This window comes from Amphiprion ocellaris, chromosome 22 (genome assembly GCF_022539595.1).
Source record: "Amphiprion ocellaris isolate individual 3 ecotype Okinawa chromosome 22, ASM2253959v1, whole genome shotgun sequence".
Taxonomy (NCBI): Eukaryota; Metazoa; Chordata; class Actinopteri; family Pomacentridae; genus Amphiprion; species Amphiprion ocellaris.
In genome coordinates, this window is record NC_072787.1 from 22,187,087 (window position 1) to 22,202,658 (window position 15,572).

Consider the following 15,572-nt stretch of genomic DNA (forward strand, 5'->3'; position numbering starts at 1 on the left):
TAGTCGTACAAATGTAAACTTGACCAAACAAAATATTATTTAACTAATAGTATTAAACAAACCTATAATGATTAACCGATTAGTTGTCAACTATTATGTTAATCATCATTTGTGGTAATCGATTAATCGGTTTAAGTAGTTTTTCAAGAAAGAAAGGAGTTTCCAGTTTAAAAAAATTTGAATATTTTCCAGTTTATTTACTTTACAATGACAGTAAACTGAATATTGTTGGGTTGAGGTCAAATCTAGACATTTGAGGATGTCATATCAGGTTTTGGGAAACACTAATCACTCACTTAACGCTAATAAAATCTATTATCTGACTGAATAAATCTGGCTTTGTGGGCACTTCTGATATAAAAAAAAGGTTTGTAATCAGTGCTTAGAGGCAGTAAATCCAATCTAAACTGTTATCTGTAGATGTGTAGTTCAGGTTTTAGTCAATTCACATGTTGCACATCATATTCCACGATTACAAAGAGCTTAGAAGCGGCAGCGGCAGTGATCATTTTAAGTTTCCTTGTTATTGAATTTTCCTCCGGATCCGTGGAGATGCTTATCCCTCTCTGACCTTACAAGGAGTCATCGACATTGTGTCAACACGAGAGAGATGGATCTATATGTGTGAACATGAAAAGTCAACACTGCTGCACCTTGTTCAGTCGCCGGCATATCATACAGTGCTGATGACTGAGGCTCCCTGGTAGAAAGTACACAGAGATATGCCGGCACTTTGTTATTTTACCTCTGCAAGGACACGGGATGGTGGGGAGTCTGTGGAAAAGATGTGGGTGGGGAATATAAATGCATTCAGGAATTACCACTGACGTTGAAGCATAAGTTCTGAAAGAAGTGAGAAACTTAGTGATAGAAAGCTAAAAAACTCCCTCCCAGGGTAAACTAAGGTAAAAACCAAACAAACCCCGGGGACCACGAGTAGCAAGTGGACTGGTTTATATAGAAATCCCTTGAGACATGCCCATATGGTCGGATAGATAACAAATTTTTGGACTTATAGAGGTTTTATAGAGGCTTTATTGGAAACAGCCATTGTCTCAGAGATTTGCAGGGATTTTGCCTTTAAAAAGAAACTGGCCTATTTTTCAAAGCTATGACTCTGCACATCATTGATCCCTTCAAAAGGACTACTTATCTCCGTAGCAATGAGTCATATCCTTTAGCTCGTCTCTCACTGGTTTTGTTGCCACTACGTTCTGAGTGACAGTCGGTCGGAGGGAGCTTAGCTCCAGCAACTTCTCCCTCGTATTTATATGCGAGATCCACGGTGGAAGATCACCGGGAGACAAAAGGAAAGTGAGTTGCACAGGCTTCCTCTGCAAAGGAGTGTCAAGGATGTCCCCTTGTGGATTAACAGGCTTGTTATTGGCCCCATGGTGGGCCAGACTGCAGCACTATACGCCTCGCTAACAGGCTTGCTTTTCCTCTCCCTTGTTGTGTTCCCAGAGACAAACACACACACACACACTGAGCTTTCATGCACACAACAACATGTAGGTTTGTGTGCACCCCGGCAAAACAGACAGCACAGATATCCAGCGCTTTGACAGAAAGGGAGAGAAATATTGTGGAGGCTTTTGCTTTTTGGTGCATGAAGAAGAGGAATTGTAGAGAGCATGGCAATAGGACGGTGCAAAAATCAAGTGGGGAAAAAAAAGGAAGGAGGGGAAGGAAAATGGATGAGAAAAGAGGATAAAATTGAGACAGACACAGAAGAACATTGTGTATGAGGGTTGAGTGGGATGAGGCTGGAGGGAAAGTGGAGTGAAATGAAAGTATGGCGAGAGGAAGTGATGGAGGGCAGGTGAAAACCACTGGGGTTCTGTGTCTGCAACAACCTTTTTTAATTAACTTGCAGCAGACAGAATAAACTGGAGAAAGTAACTACCATTAAAGAGATATTTCCCATCTCGAGCCAGATTAGCCTCCCCAGGTACCGGGGCTACTTCAATTTCCAGACAGGGCAGATAGGGTTCCTGCAAATAGCTGACGGTCCTCTGGATAAAGTGCAACTTCTATGCAAAGTTGCAGTTAATAAGATGAGCTTAATGTCAAGTCATCTGCTGTGTTTTGACCAAAAAGAAAAGCTTAACAAACCTCCAAACAATTTGCAATGTGATTTGATAAAAGTAGGCAGTATAAATTGCATTTTGTTGGAAAACATGGATGCAAATTTGCAGCAGTTGCATCAAATTAACAGACAAAAATGATCTTCGTGAGCTTGATTTTTCCTAAAATAATATCATATTGAAGCTCATATAATATACACACAACTTGGACTCACATGAAGCCTTATTGTGAAAGGGTTTCTACAACTTTTCTGACTCTTGGGTGTAATTTTTAGGCCATAAATTCCGTGTAGCTGGGCATTCTTCCATTTGTGCTTGATTCTTTGTGGCACATTTTTGTACTTTATTTGTAATTCTATGGTGGTAGCTCAAAACAGGAGATAAATAAATGCTAAATGACCCGCTGTAAGTGATTATCATTTGTGTAAACAACAGTAAAGAACTGTATCCACAGCAAAAACTATTGAAATAACTGTTAAAGCTTTAAACTGTGGCAGTTACTAAACAAAACCAAAGAAGTGTGACAAAGCAATATTTCCATTCTGACCTCTTTTGGTCGTTTTCCAGGACTTTCAGTCACATCTCATGGATTTCAGCAGAGCTTAGTCAGTAGCAAAAGCTCCATAAAAAGCATCAGTGCTCCTTATTTCACAGCTTACATTGTCAAAGCATAAGCACAAGGATAATTAATAACATTAATAATGGCTAGGTTCCATTTAAGTGATTCAGATCAAGGGATTTGGTGCAGTGGATTCAGCTCCTTCCATGTTTAACGTCAGCTGTTTCACATATGCTATCAGAGCTGTTAGGACGAGTCAAAATGTCTGCCATGAAAAAGGTTGATTTCCAAGGCCAAGGATGAACTTTTAGACTAATTCTGACAGGTTACCCCTAAAAAGAATCTACAAACCACTTCAATTTTCGGGAATTAATGTGATTAATCTGCTTTAAGGCACAAGAAATCTTCAAATTCATATGGCTTTAAGTTCACCAAGGTCGTTTTAGATTCAAAAATGGAAAATACTATTTCATATTTTTGTCACGTAGCCAGAATATATGACTGTTTATGTGTGGAAACAGCCGCAAGGAACCGTACATTGTTTAACACTTACTTTACACCGCTCAACACAGCGCATGACTAAAATACTTTGGAAAAGCACAGCAATGAATGGGCTATTTGTCTTGTATTTTTGGACTAATTTGGCAATTGCTGAAGACCTATTGTGCTGCATATGCTGCATAGAGACAGAAAAAAAGACAGAAAAAGAAAGAGACTGGCATATTGGGTGCATCTTGGAACTTTTCTTTGGACTCAGTTAGCCGACTATGATTTCCAAATGAAGAAAGGTTGAGTCAGTCATGCATTTGTCTGCCATTTAAAGTTAGTCTTTTAAAGTTAGTATGAGCAATTTAAAAAAAAATAGAGTTGGTTTCTTGTCTATAAAATGGTTGGATATGTGAACCATCCATTTGGCTTGTCACCTACAGCTCGCTAGGCTAATGTTTTTGGCATCTTGTACCTTTGAAATATCTCTAATCTCTTAGATCGGTTCAAGATTTACGTTTACAACCTCAAATGAATCAGAAAACAGGAACATGCACTTAGCATTTTTGTTCATTATGCATCATTTGTTCTTGTTCAACTTGCTAATGTCATTTTCAGCTGATTCGTTTTGGTATTTCATGAACTTCAAACACATTTGAGGCACATTTTGAGTGCTTTAAGACCTAAATTCTAATACAATATTTAAAAATGTGTTGAGTTGTTATCATGTGGATCAAAAGTCAAGAGAAGTAGTGGCCCACAGGTTGTTCGGATGTTGCAGTCGGATGAACTAGACAAACTATAGCCGTTGTCTGAATGTGACCACGTAAATAAAGTCCAAATGCAGGGTTTTCATAGTGATCTGACATAACTTACGTGTAAATCCATTGACAGCCACTCTGTTGGGGTGGAAGAATCCCTTCTTGCAGTGGCACTTGTACTTGTCTAAGACGAACCCATGACCACGGATCGGCAAACACTGCGAAGAGAAGAACACGTGCACATCAAACACACAGACAAGAAGACAATGGCTGCAATTTCAACTGGAATTTTCTCAATAATGAGCCATTTAAAATCGACAACTTTAAAGCGTGTGATCTCACACTGATGAGACCCCAATATAAAAGCAATTAAAATATGTCAATACCAAACCCAAAGTGAAGCCGGCGGATGAAATTCAGCAAACAGACTGCGGGATCAAATGTCTTGCGGGAGGGACATGGGTCTAATTATTTAAGTTGTGAGATTCCTCTCTCTGTCTAACTGTGCCTTCTCGCCACTCGATATTAAATTAGCGAAGCGCCTTCCATTTGATTGAAAGTCTGATAGGAAACAGACTGAGGGCTGCTGAGAAAAACACGAGGGGCGTCGGGGGGCATCCTTGGCAGGCGTTGTGTGCTGTTTGCCAAATTACAAGATGTAATTAATAGCTAAATTAAGAACAGACTTATTTGCCTGATTAGAGAATAACCATTCATTCTATTTCTTGTGGGACTGAGATTCCATCTTCTCCACATTTAGGTCATTCACACAAAGCTCTATATGTTTTTTTTTTCTTCTCTCACTTCTCTGCCTCCAACTCCACAGCAGCCCTATTTTCACACAACATGTTTTTCCAAGTGGAGACGATAATGACTTATGAGTCGCAAGAAACGACGAGGGGCCCAGAATAGCAACGGTACTTCAGCTGACACTTGACACGCCATCAAGTGTTTGTGACCTGACGGAGAGATCTGGAGGCGAGGCCGGTGGCAGCGTCTAAATGAAGCACCAGTCACTGTGATGCTCTTCACGGCGGACTAGACTGTGCACGTCTTAAGAGGCAGCTATTTCTGACTGTCTCTCAAGGTCCTTGCTGAGGTCTGAATGCATTTTTCAGTCTGAGAGTCTGAGGCCCCTTCAGCCTTGAGAGGCCGGCCAAAAGCACAAGGTAATTACCAGGTTACTATTCAGCAGACAAGTTCCTCACATAAATTCGACTGGAAGAGACCGAAGCATTGTTTCAGCTGTAAAGGGATATTAAAATAGTAAACCTGTATGGACAGTGTTTGACATTTAAAACAACAAGTTACCTCAACATGACTGTAAATAGCTGCTAATGTCAAGATAGATTTATATTTAACAGCTTCTTATACATCAATCTCCATACCTGCAGGTTTTTAATAGCAAATAAAAAATCCCAGACACCCTTTTTTGTCTTTAATTTAAAAAATAACTAAAAATTTACTTTACTTTTGACTGAAATTAATAATTTTATACAAATATGCAACATTGTCTCACTAGCTATGTCGGACCGCATTGCAAAAAGTGTATTAGCTTCCCAATAAATTGTAAGATGAAGACTTTTTTATTTTCTTGTGTCAATGTCACATGACCCGCAAGTTTTTCTTTTCACTTTATTCACAAAAACAGCAACAAAAACTGCATAAGGAGGTTGGACAGCAACAGAACTTCCATCCATAAGGCTCCACTTTGAGTTTTGTGTGGCATTTTCGCACGCTGTTGGTTCTGTTTTTAGCTGCTTTTCGATTTAATTTTTGCCACAAAACTGCTTGATAAAGTTTAGGCATCAAAACTACCCAGTAAGGTTTTACAAAAAGATCAGAGGTTGGGTTAAAACACACAAATGCTGACCACAAAACTCCTGTTGTTGGGAGTTAAACTTCAAGAATAGACCTTAAAAAAATGTAGGTATCTCACAATTTACAGCATTTTTGGGGGAAAAATATTACATTTTGCGCTGCGAGCCAAAATAGCTACTTGTGAGACTGAACTCCATAGCCTTTTAGCATGTTTTGCACTATTTACATTGGACTACTATTAGTGGAACATACTATAATAATAGTGGGCCTTATCTGTGATTTTAATCCTGTGCAAATCCGTCATGTCCCCACCTCATATTATATACCATCATGTTTCACCAAACAGATGTCCTGTGATAAAATTTGCCACCTTCGTGATCTTTTTTAGCAAGGTTTTTTGTTTTCTCTGTACCTTTCCTCTGCTTCTTTCCTGCTCAAGAACGATAGAGGCTACATTGGCAATTATAAATGAAAGTTTGGAGCATTTTGGGAGCAAATTCAAGAGGTTTGATCGAAACCCATACACAGAAAGCTCAAATCCATCATAGCAGCTAAATCTTGAAGGATGATTAGAGGGATGAAATGCATGGCAGCCTGTAGTAAATAACATTTTGATGTCTTTTGGTTGGTTCCACAGTAATCATGTGGCAACTTGTTAATATCACATCTGACAATTGTGTCAAAAATTTCATTTAAAATACAGACTTCCTGCATTCTGTGCAAATGTGTCACACAAATATGTCTTCAAACTCATAAACTGCTTTTATGTTTAAAACCTCTGACTTTATGGGAGCAAGCGGCCGTTTCATTTAAAGAGACAGAAATTCCACTTAGGAGTCGGTGGAGACCAAACCAGAGCTAAAAGATGAACGACTTCAATTCATCGCATCTCTAAAAACACAACTCCGAATGAATGCTTATGCTGCTAAAAGTGTAAATGGGTTCTAACACACATATATCAAGCGATTCTTGTTATCCCTGGTTCTATGTGGATTAAAATGGAAGAAGCAAACCACCATGGGAACCACCAGGAGCTTTACAATAAACTTGAACGCGGATACTCTGGAGGACAATGAGAAGAAATAGATTAGGAAAAGCCTTCAAAGAACTTTCTTCAGCAGAATAAGAGCATAAACAAACTGAAGATTTTTTTTTTTTTGGTGTCATGCTTTTTAGGGTTATTGAACTGTTTGCGAATCAGAATAGCTTCTTGTTTCAAAATACATTTAATCTCCTTTTGGCTTATTATTGGCTCTAAATGCCAGCCAAAGGTAACTGGAAGCATTTATTAACCAAATGAGATATCTACTGTTTGGATTTCACCAGTTAGTTTTCATTTGACCCATCCTGTGGCTACACAGTCCACCACATCAGAGTCTGTCGCTTGAATTTAAGGCTGCTGACTTGTGCATTCCTTCATAAAAACCCTCCCGGTGAAGCTTTAAATGAGGACCGTGGTGCAACATGAGTCAGGCAGCCGATTTGGTCTCTGATTCCCCAGCAGTCGTCTCCTCAGGACAGGTGGAGCGTGCTGCAGCTACTGCCTGCCACTGTTAATATTCCCACCTCACGGAGACAGTGGAAGAAACAGCCGGAGACAGGTGTGTGTGTGAGCATGCATACTGTTAGTGTGTGTGACAGCTAGGGCCAGGAATAGTCCTGGAACTGCAGCCCACCGTGGTGACTGATGCAGGGGCTCAAACATGGAGTATGTCGAGCAGGAAAGCAGCTCACCTCCGGGCAACCTGCCACCTGCCATATGTGATCTCAGGCAGAAGCCAGAAGACATCAACGGGCCAGAAGATGCAGGTTTTTGGAACATGTTTGATGCCACAGAGGCTGAAGGAACACCTGAGACAAATATCATGTGTAATATGAGGCTATAATAAGATTTCTGTTCCAAGATAAGATTCTCATAATAAAAATATATGTAAATATGTTCTTAAAAAGTTCTACTAATGTTTTCAGTGGGAACTTTCCTTTTCGTTCCTAGAATGTTCTTTTTTCTCTTTAATCCTCCTGTTGTCCTCATTTACGGGCACCAAAAAATATTGTTTCCTTGTCTGAAAAAAATCTAAAAATTCAGCAAAAAAAATCCCCCAAATTTCGGAAAATTTGCAAAACCTTCAGGAAGAAAATTCCAATAATTTTTAAAAGTTTCCCTTAAAAGTTTTATTTGAAAAAAATCCCCCAAATTTGGCAAGAAAATTCTTGTAAATATTTTCAAAAAATGAGTAAAAATCTTCCAAAAAAATCCTAAAAATATCTAAAGTGATTGCATATATATCAGTAAAACTTCCAGTATTTTCGTTACGAACGTTCACAAAAATATCAACCAAAATCCAGTGAATTTTGCTGGATTTTGGTTGATATTTTTGTGAACGTTCTTAAGAAACATTTAACATTTCTTTTTTTCCACCAAAAAATGTTCAAAAAGATCCCAAAAATGTTGAAAATGTAGACATCAAAAGTTTCACTGTAAAATTATATTTTTTTCCCCACATTTTCAAATTTTAAAACAGGTCAATTTGACCCGCAGGACGACACGAGGGTTAAGGGAATAATCAGCAGATTCATCAATAATAAAAAGCTGAAGCTCTGCTAAATTTCCTTTAAAAATCAATATACAAGTCTAAATGACATACATAAAATACCAGCACAGTGTAGGTAGCATTATATTATTATCACAATCTTCTCTGCTTATAAGACCACACACTGTTTTAGTATTTCACAGCGAGCGTACACAGGCAGTGACCTACTTCTATATGCACGACATCTGCTCTGGTTGTATAGAACAAGTCAGGCAGCTGCACTGTTCTGTCCATAATGAGGTGGACTGTATCGCCAGAGAGCGCAAATCACATCAAATTGCTGACAATTAATTAGGTCCACAGTATATGATGGAGAAAAATGAGCTCCACTGCACAGAATCTGTTGGTCCAGATTGCATTTGGCATGTATACGGGAAATATAAACTGTTTACCCGAGCTGACGGTTATATAATATTACCTGTCGGCCGGGAAATAAAATAGTGTCTATTACAGTGCTGTCAGTGCATCACCTGCAGAGATAAGTAAACAAGAGCCACCTCATTTATTCTTCATGACAGTCACATGCACTCGTTCCATCCAGCCCCCCCGGGTCGCCCCACCGGCGTCGTTGTTTACATCCCAGCTGTGGCAGCTGTCAATCACGCTCGCGCTGACATGCTAATTGCCATGGTGACATGTGTGTGACCGCGAGCAAGGGCCTTTCTATCGGAGTGCATCACGCTGTCGCACCAGCGTGGTCCGACTGCAACACAACGCTCAGAACGGGGCTCACAAATAGACACGACACATGGTTTCTCTCCGGCTCGTGTGTGGTTTCTCACATCAGTGCTGTTTGTAACATGAAACACATCTGAATTATTAACGCAGTCGGATTTGTAATTCTTAATTTTGAATTAGTAGGAAGCAGAACTCCCACATGTAATGCAGATGTAAATAACATGCTTCCATAACTACGCTGACACCAAGGTGCTACTTTTGATCTCCATTAATAAATCCCTTAATTTGAACATTTTTGGAAGTCATTTTCTTGTAAATTGCCTCAATTGTCTATATAACATAAAATATTTTCTATTTTTCTTTCATTTTCTATGTGGGACCACTAACAAGGTACAATAAAAGTCATCTCCTGAGAGGCTGAGAGATTATATTTCGAAAGGAGCTCATTCTAAGCAGCATTTTGTGCCTTTACTGTAACTGTATGTACCACTGCAGCCCTCACTGCACACAAATGCACTCACCCTCTACATTTACTTCCTCTAGACATCAAACACAGCGGTTCTCCTCCATCACCTCTCTGTGACATGAAGCGGGGGAATAAAAACCAACTCCGAGCGCAGCGCTAATTGATGCAGAGGCCAGGCGTCTTCCACCTGACCAGGAAACCAGGAACTAGCTTAATTCTGCCGGCTAATTAGCGCCTGACGCCGACTCTTCCTCGCTTTGAAACGAGCCCACGCTCTTCCAGTCCAACACAGAGCCTAATCAAGCGCTAATAGGCCTCTGTAGATATTTGTAATGATCCTACAGAGTGCAACACAAACCCTGAGGAAAGCTTATCATCCAATAATTACAGATTGAACTATAGAAGAGACAGAAATGGAGACAGAAGGAGGAGGAGGCCAATTTATCCTGTGCATACAGTTTGTTTGCACATGTGTGAAATAGCAGCTTGACATGATGCCGTAAGTTTGTGTATGTTCAGAGGAAGAGAAGCACAGAAGCCGTATATGTTCTGTTAAACACTGAAAGCTGCCATCATTTTCATGAGCCTAATGAGATCCGGGAAATAAAATGAATGCATGCAAAGAGTGGCTTTTTATAGAGGGTACTATCCTGCAAGTGCAAAAAAAAACTAGCAAAAAACAAGGTGATGTTGGAGGAGATTTGTCAAGTCTGAGAGGATAACCTTAGTGAAATCTCCAGGGTTGGTGTTGGAAACTATAAATTTTAATAAAAAAGTGTGGTTTTCGGTTGTAAAATAGGAGGCGCAGGGTTTTGTGAAACTACCAGGAATGAAACATCTGACAGAAAGCGATAAAAAGATGAAGATTTAACACTAAAAGTTGGTCATTTCTCTTGCAAGTCCAAAGCCTAAAGCCAAGTTTGAGCCTAGAACATTATGCATTGTATGTTATTTATAAATTGTACTTTTAGTGTAAAAAATCTGATGATACACAGAGTGCAGCTGATGCACAAAAAAGCTGATAATGCTATCTAATATGAGGACGAATTGAAGAAAAAATCCAGTCAGTTGAGTCGCCGCTGTTGATCTCACTCACACTCACTAAAGCCAAACTTTTCATTCATGAAAACCCAAAAATGATACAATCACTGACCCAAATAATGGAACCTAAAACCATTTTTACTGCCCTGTTGAATAAAAAGTGCTGCAGTTTGTACAAAACCAATGAAAAAAAGAGGTTCAGCAGCTTATAATCTGTATAATGTATATACATGAACTTTAGATTTGCTTAAGGAAATCATTCACATACATTTCAAGTGGGATGGAAACAAATCCTGCATGTTTAGAATACAAAAAGGCAGTTGAGGGAGGTTTTCTGGGCCAGAATACGGTTTTGAAAAATATGTTTATATATATTTTCTGTTCTAAAGTATAATATATTTTCAGAATCATCAAAGATGTACAAAGGCGCCAGCCAGGTACAGTAAGATGATGAAAAAAATAATTTAAAAATCTGACTAATGTAGAAAAATAAAGCACCATAAGTTCACAAATCCTATAATACACAAACATTTAGACCTAAAATGATATAGAGAAGGAAGCAGAAATGAACTATTTAGGATGACGGTGAGCGTGATTGGCCAGTGTGCAGCAAAATCAAGTCTCTGTTGCCTTATTTGGCTGAAATCTGTGCATTTTTGTGTTATTTCTGACCATTTTATAAATAAAAATGCCTCATATGCTTGAGTAAAGGACAAACCAATTCGCAAATTGGTGAAACTTCAGTAGTTTGTGTAGAAAAACTGCAATATGAAGGTGAAATTGCAATAAATCCCAAAGTATAATGCAATAAAGTCTTAATAGGGAAACTTAGCATTGACCTTTAATTGAGCATCATTGAGACAACCACAGTTATAGCTGGTTCTAGAGTTATTTAACACTTTATGATGAAAAGAGCCATAAGTTAGACTGTGAACTTTATTTATTACAGTTTATATGGAGCTCTGTGTGTTTGAGAAACAGTGAACTAGACAGAAAGGGCAAACGGAGGGAGCGATCTGACGTCAAAATTTCTGCTCCGGGCTAGGATCGTACTTTTTTTAAGCTCTAGGAGCAGAGATGGGGCTAAACAAAATTGGTCTGGAATTTCAGGTTCGTGCATTCCTCTAACTCGGAAGGAAAAAAGAAAACGCACACATATAAAGCCTCCACAGAGAGCTGACGACTGCGGTGGCTGTGCGCTCAGAGGGACAGCTAGACGGCACAGCCAGGCCTTTAAACGAGGTCAACTGGCGGGAGTTAGCCGGAGCAGAGCTGCAGCGGACAGCGGGGGCCTCGCTTTGGGTGCCGTCCAAAGACCAAAGCCGAAGCACCAGCGAGATAAACACTCCGGCCTGAAGGGAGCGTAGCGCTGCCATCAGGCTGCGACGACTAAACACACACAACTGCTCAGTGCACACAACAGACGCCGCCAGGATGCTGCTTTCATAATCGCAGCTTATGCAAGTTTCGAAGCGAAATGACCAGGCACATATTTATCCCGTGCAACGCACAGTCCTGCAAATACATACACTGCATGTGCACACAAAAGCACAACTATGCACCAAAAAAAGGGATAACAAGCACTGGAAAAGAGCATCAGGGATACTTCAACCCTCGTGTTGGCCTGTGGGTCAAAATGGCCCGTTTTAAAGTTTGAAAATGTGGAAAAAATATATATTTTCATAGTGAAACTTCTGATATCTGACATTTTCAACATTTTTGAGAAGTTTTTGAACATTTTTTGGTGGGAAAAGAAATGTTAAAAATGTTTCTTAACCCTCCTGTTGTCTTCATTTACGGGCACCAAAAAATATTGTTTCCTTGTCTGAAAAAAATCCAAAAATTCTGCAAAAAAAATTCCCCAAATTTCTGAAAATTTGCAAAAAATTCAGGAAGAAAATTCCAATAATTCCTTAAAAGTTTCACTTAAAAGTTTTATTTTTTTAAAAAAATCCCTCAAATTTGGCAAGAAAATTCTTGTAAATAATTTCAAAAAATGAGTAAATATCATCCAAAAAAATTCTAAAAATATCTAAAGTGATTACATATATATCAGTGAAATATCTGATATTTTCTTTAAGAACATTCACATAAAAAGTACAGTTTTTTAACATTTCTTGATTTTCCCTCCAAAAAATGTTCAAAGACTTCCCAAAATTGTTGAAAATGTGGACATCAAAAGTTTCACTGTGAAATATATTTTTTTCCCACATTTTCAAACTTTAAAACGGGTCAATTTTGACCCGCAGGACGACACGAGGGTTAAGAACATTCAAAAAAAAAAAGTCTGGTGGAGCGGTGAGGGAGCTGTCCGGTGCTGAAACGCAAAAACTCTCCAATTTAACCCTCCTGTTGTTCCACCGAAATTTGCTGGATTTTGGTTGATTTTTTTTGTGAATGTTCTTAAAGAAAATATTACAAGTTTTACTGATATATATGTAATCATTTTAGATTTTTTTTAGGATTTTTTCTGGAAGATTTTTACTCATTTTTTGAAAATATTTACCAGAATTTTCTTGCCAAATTTGGGAGATTTTTTTTTTCAAATAAAACTTGTAAGGGAAACTTTTAAGGAATTATTGGAATTTTGTTCTTTCGAAAATTTTCAGAAATTTGGGGGAATTTTTTGGCTGAATTTTTGGATTTTTTTTGGACAAGGAAACAATATTTTTTGCTGCCAGTAAATGAGGACAACAGGAGGGTTAAAGCAGCCTTAAGGGCACAAAACATGTCATTTTTTGTCCACTCATTCTACACTTTTACTCTCTTCATGCAGCTGCAGCTCCCTTACTCACAATCAAACTCCAAATTTGTAGTGATGTGTGATTTAAGCTTTGGAATGAGGAATATTTTCTTGTTTTACAGATTCCATATAAGCACAAGGAGTGTCACTTTATATTTGAAATATTAAATTGGATTTTTGATCTGTACTGACGTGCTCCCAAATCCCAGAATTCGCTGCCAGTCTGACACATTTCAGTCAACTGTTGTTATCTTCACTGGTGCAAACTGGAGAAAACTGTCATCGAACTGGCTGTGAAGTGATGTGGAAGCATTCTGGATGTGAAAAGTCCTGAAGAGGCCGTTCATTAAAGTTCACCTGCCTTACAGAACGATTAGTCTGTTGCATGAGCCTCTATTTTTTAAACAATGTACTGTTATTTTACGGATTTTTTTCTGTTTTGGTAAACTAGCTGTAAAATTCCAAATTTAAAACACCAAAAAATATAATTATTTTACAGATATTTACTATTATTTGAAAGACAAATTATGTGTATTGACCATTGAGAAAAAAATGTTTAAATTGTTGTTTTACAGAAATTCCTTTTATTGTCAAATACAGATAATTACTGAAATCACAGTAAAAACTACCAATTTTCACGTTTATTTATTTTTGCTAAATTAAACAAATTTGACCTTAAACACACACTTTTTTTCTGTATTTAAAACACCACAAAACATCATTATTGAACTGATAACTGAGTTTACCTTTTTGCAAAGTGAAAATCACATCAATAAAATTTATTAATTTAAGCAAGTAAGTCAGTAAAATTTATTTGTACTGCATCTTTCACAGATACAAAATCACAACGTGCTTTACAACAATAATAAAACCAAAAATAAAACAAAACGAATACAAAAAGCAAAATTTCAAAAAAAAAATATTCAAAACTGTAGACAATGTCTTCATTTGCATTTTTAATTGAATTTAATTTACCTAACTAAGCCTGATCATAAAATGACACCATTTCTTTTATTGTGTTTATTTCTGGAAAAAAAAATGCTATTTACATGGATTTGCTGTTAGTTGAAAGAAAATAAATCACTGTTGTTTTACATATTTTTCCTGTTTTGTTAAATAACAGATAATATCTAGTGAAATCACAGAAAAAAAAAAAAATTTACAAGTGCAAAACTGGTCAAAACTGTATATAATGTTCACATCAAAAATGTGCATTTTTACAAATAGTAATTTGTCCTTTTACAAAGTGTGACTGTAAAACTACACAGTTTAACTGTATTTAAATCAGTTAAAATGGAATTATTTTACAGATGTTTGTAATTATTTTCACTCTTGATTCCCATCCTTTTTTTTTTTTTTACAGATTTTTTTTACAGTGTATCTGATTAGCTTTACATTGAAAATGGCGACGTTTAAGAAGAAAATGCTGCTACTCAATGAAGACATCGACAGGAAAATGATGCTTACTGTCCTCCAATCAGCGTTCATACCTGTGCAGCACTTTTTCAGGGTCATTTAGAGGAATCCACCCTGGAGCAGGCACTTTTTTCTTTCAGAAGCAGGGTAGGGAACTCGGATATCTGAAGAACCTCTGACTAAAACTGTTGCACTTTCATACAGTAAAGCCCCAGTCGAGGTGTCGGGGGAATCGGGTCCTCCAGGATGAATCCCTGTGGAGGTTTTCCTCTGCACCTGGGAAGTCACCCTATAGCTGACCCAGAACACACTGGAGGGATCGTATATCCCCGCTGGTCTGGGAAAGCCTCAGGATCTCCCCGAAGGAGCAGCGGATGTGTCTGAGAGGAAGCCTGCTGCTGCAATTACATGAATCCAGATAAGTGATGGATGGATGCTCTAAAACCTCTCGTGGTGGCAGTTTTTTTACAGATTCAAATAAATCTCCTTGTAAGACCTGAAGTGAACTGAAGGCAGCAAGCAGTTATAATTCCATTCTATCTTTTTGTCTGTCCCTGCCTATTTCTTTGCCTATTTCTCTCCTTTGTGAGCAGGCAGCTGCTCTCGTTCCACATCCACTCTCACGGGTCCCTAGACAAATGTTTTACCTCCACATCCAACTCTTTTCTCATCCTCTCCGGGCCAGCTGTTTGCTTTCTGCCTCGGTTTACGGTGAGCTGCTCAGGCTGCAGAGCGGATGTAAGACGTTGCCCGGGGGCCAAGTGTATTCAAGTCTTCAAAGTGTTTCCATGTAAATTCAGGGTTCCAGCATTATCCACAGAGCCAATTAGTGGGACGGTGGTGAAGGAAGGGCTGCACTGGCAGAGCTAAAGCCAGAAGCGTCCTGTGATCTCTCGGCCAGCAGTCCTCTGCACTGATGTTTC

General features: G+C 38.4%; 1 protein-coding gene across 2 annotated transcripts in view; it reads right to left on the bottom strand.

The window, feature by feature from the left end:
• The window catches only part of gpr158a (G protein-coupled receptor 158a), a 91,219-nt gene that overhangs the window by 45,815 nt on the left and 29,832 nt on the right, over nucleotides 1-15,572 (bottom strand). For both annotated transcript variants that reach the window (XM_055007209.1, XM_055007208.1), the window contains exon 3: nucleotides 4,009-4,111. In XM_055007209.1, the coding sequence (XP_054863184.1) occupies nucleotides 4,009-4,111 (103 nt within the window). The remainder of the gene's footprint in view (nucleotides 1-4,008; nucleotides 4,112-15,572) is intronic.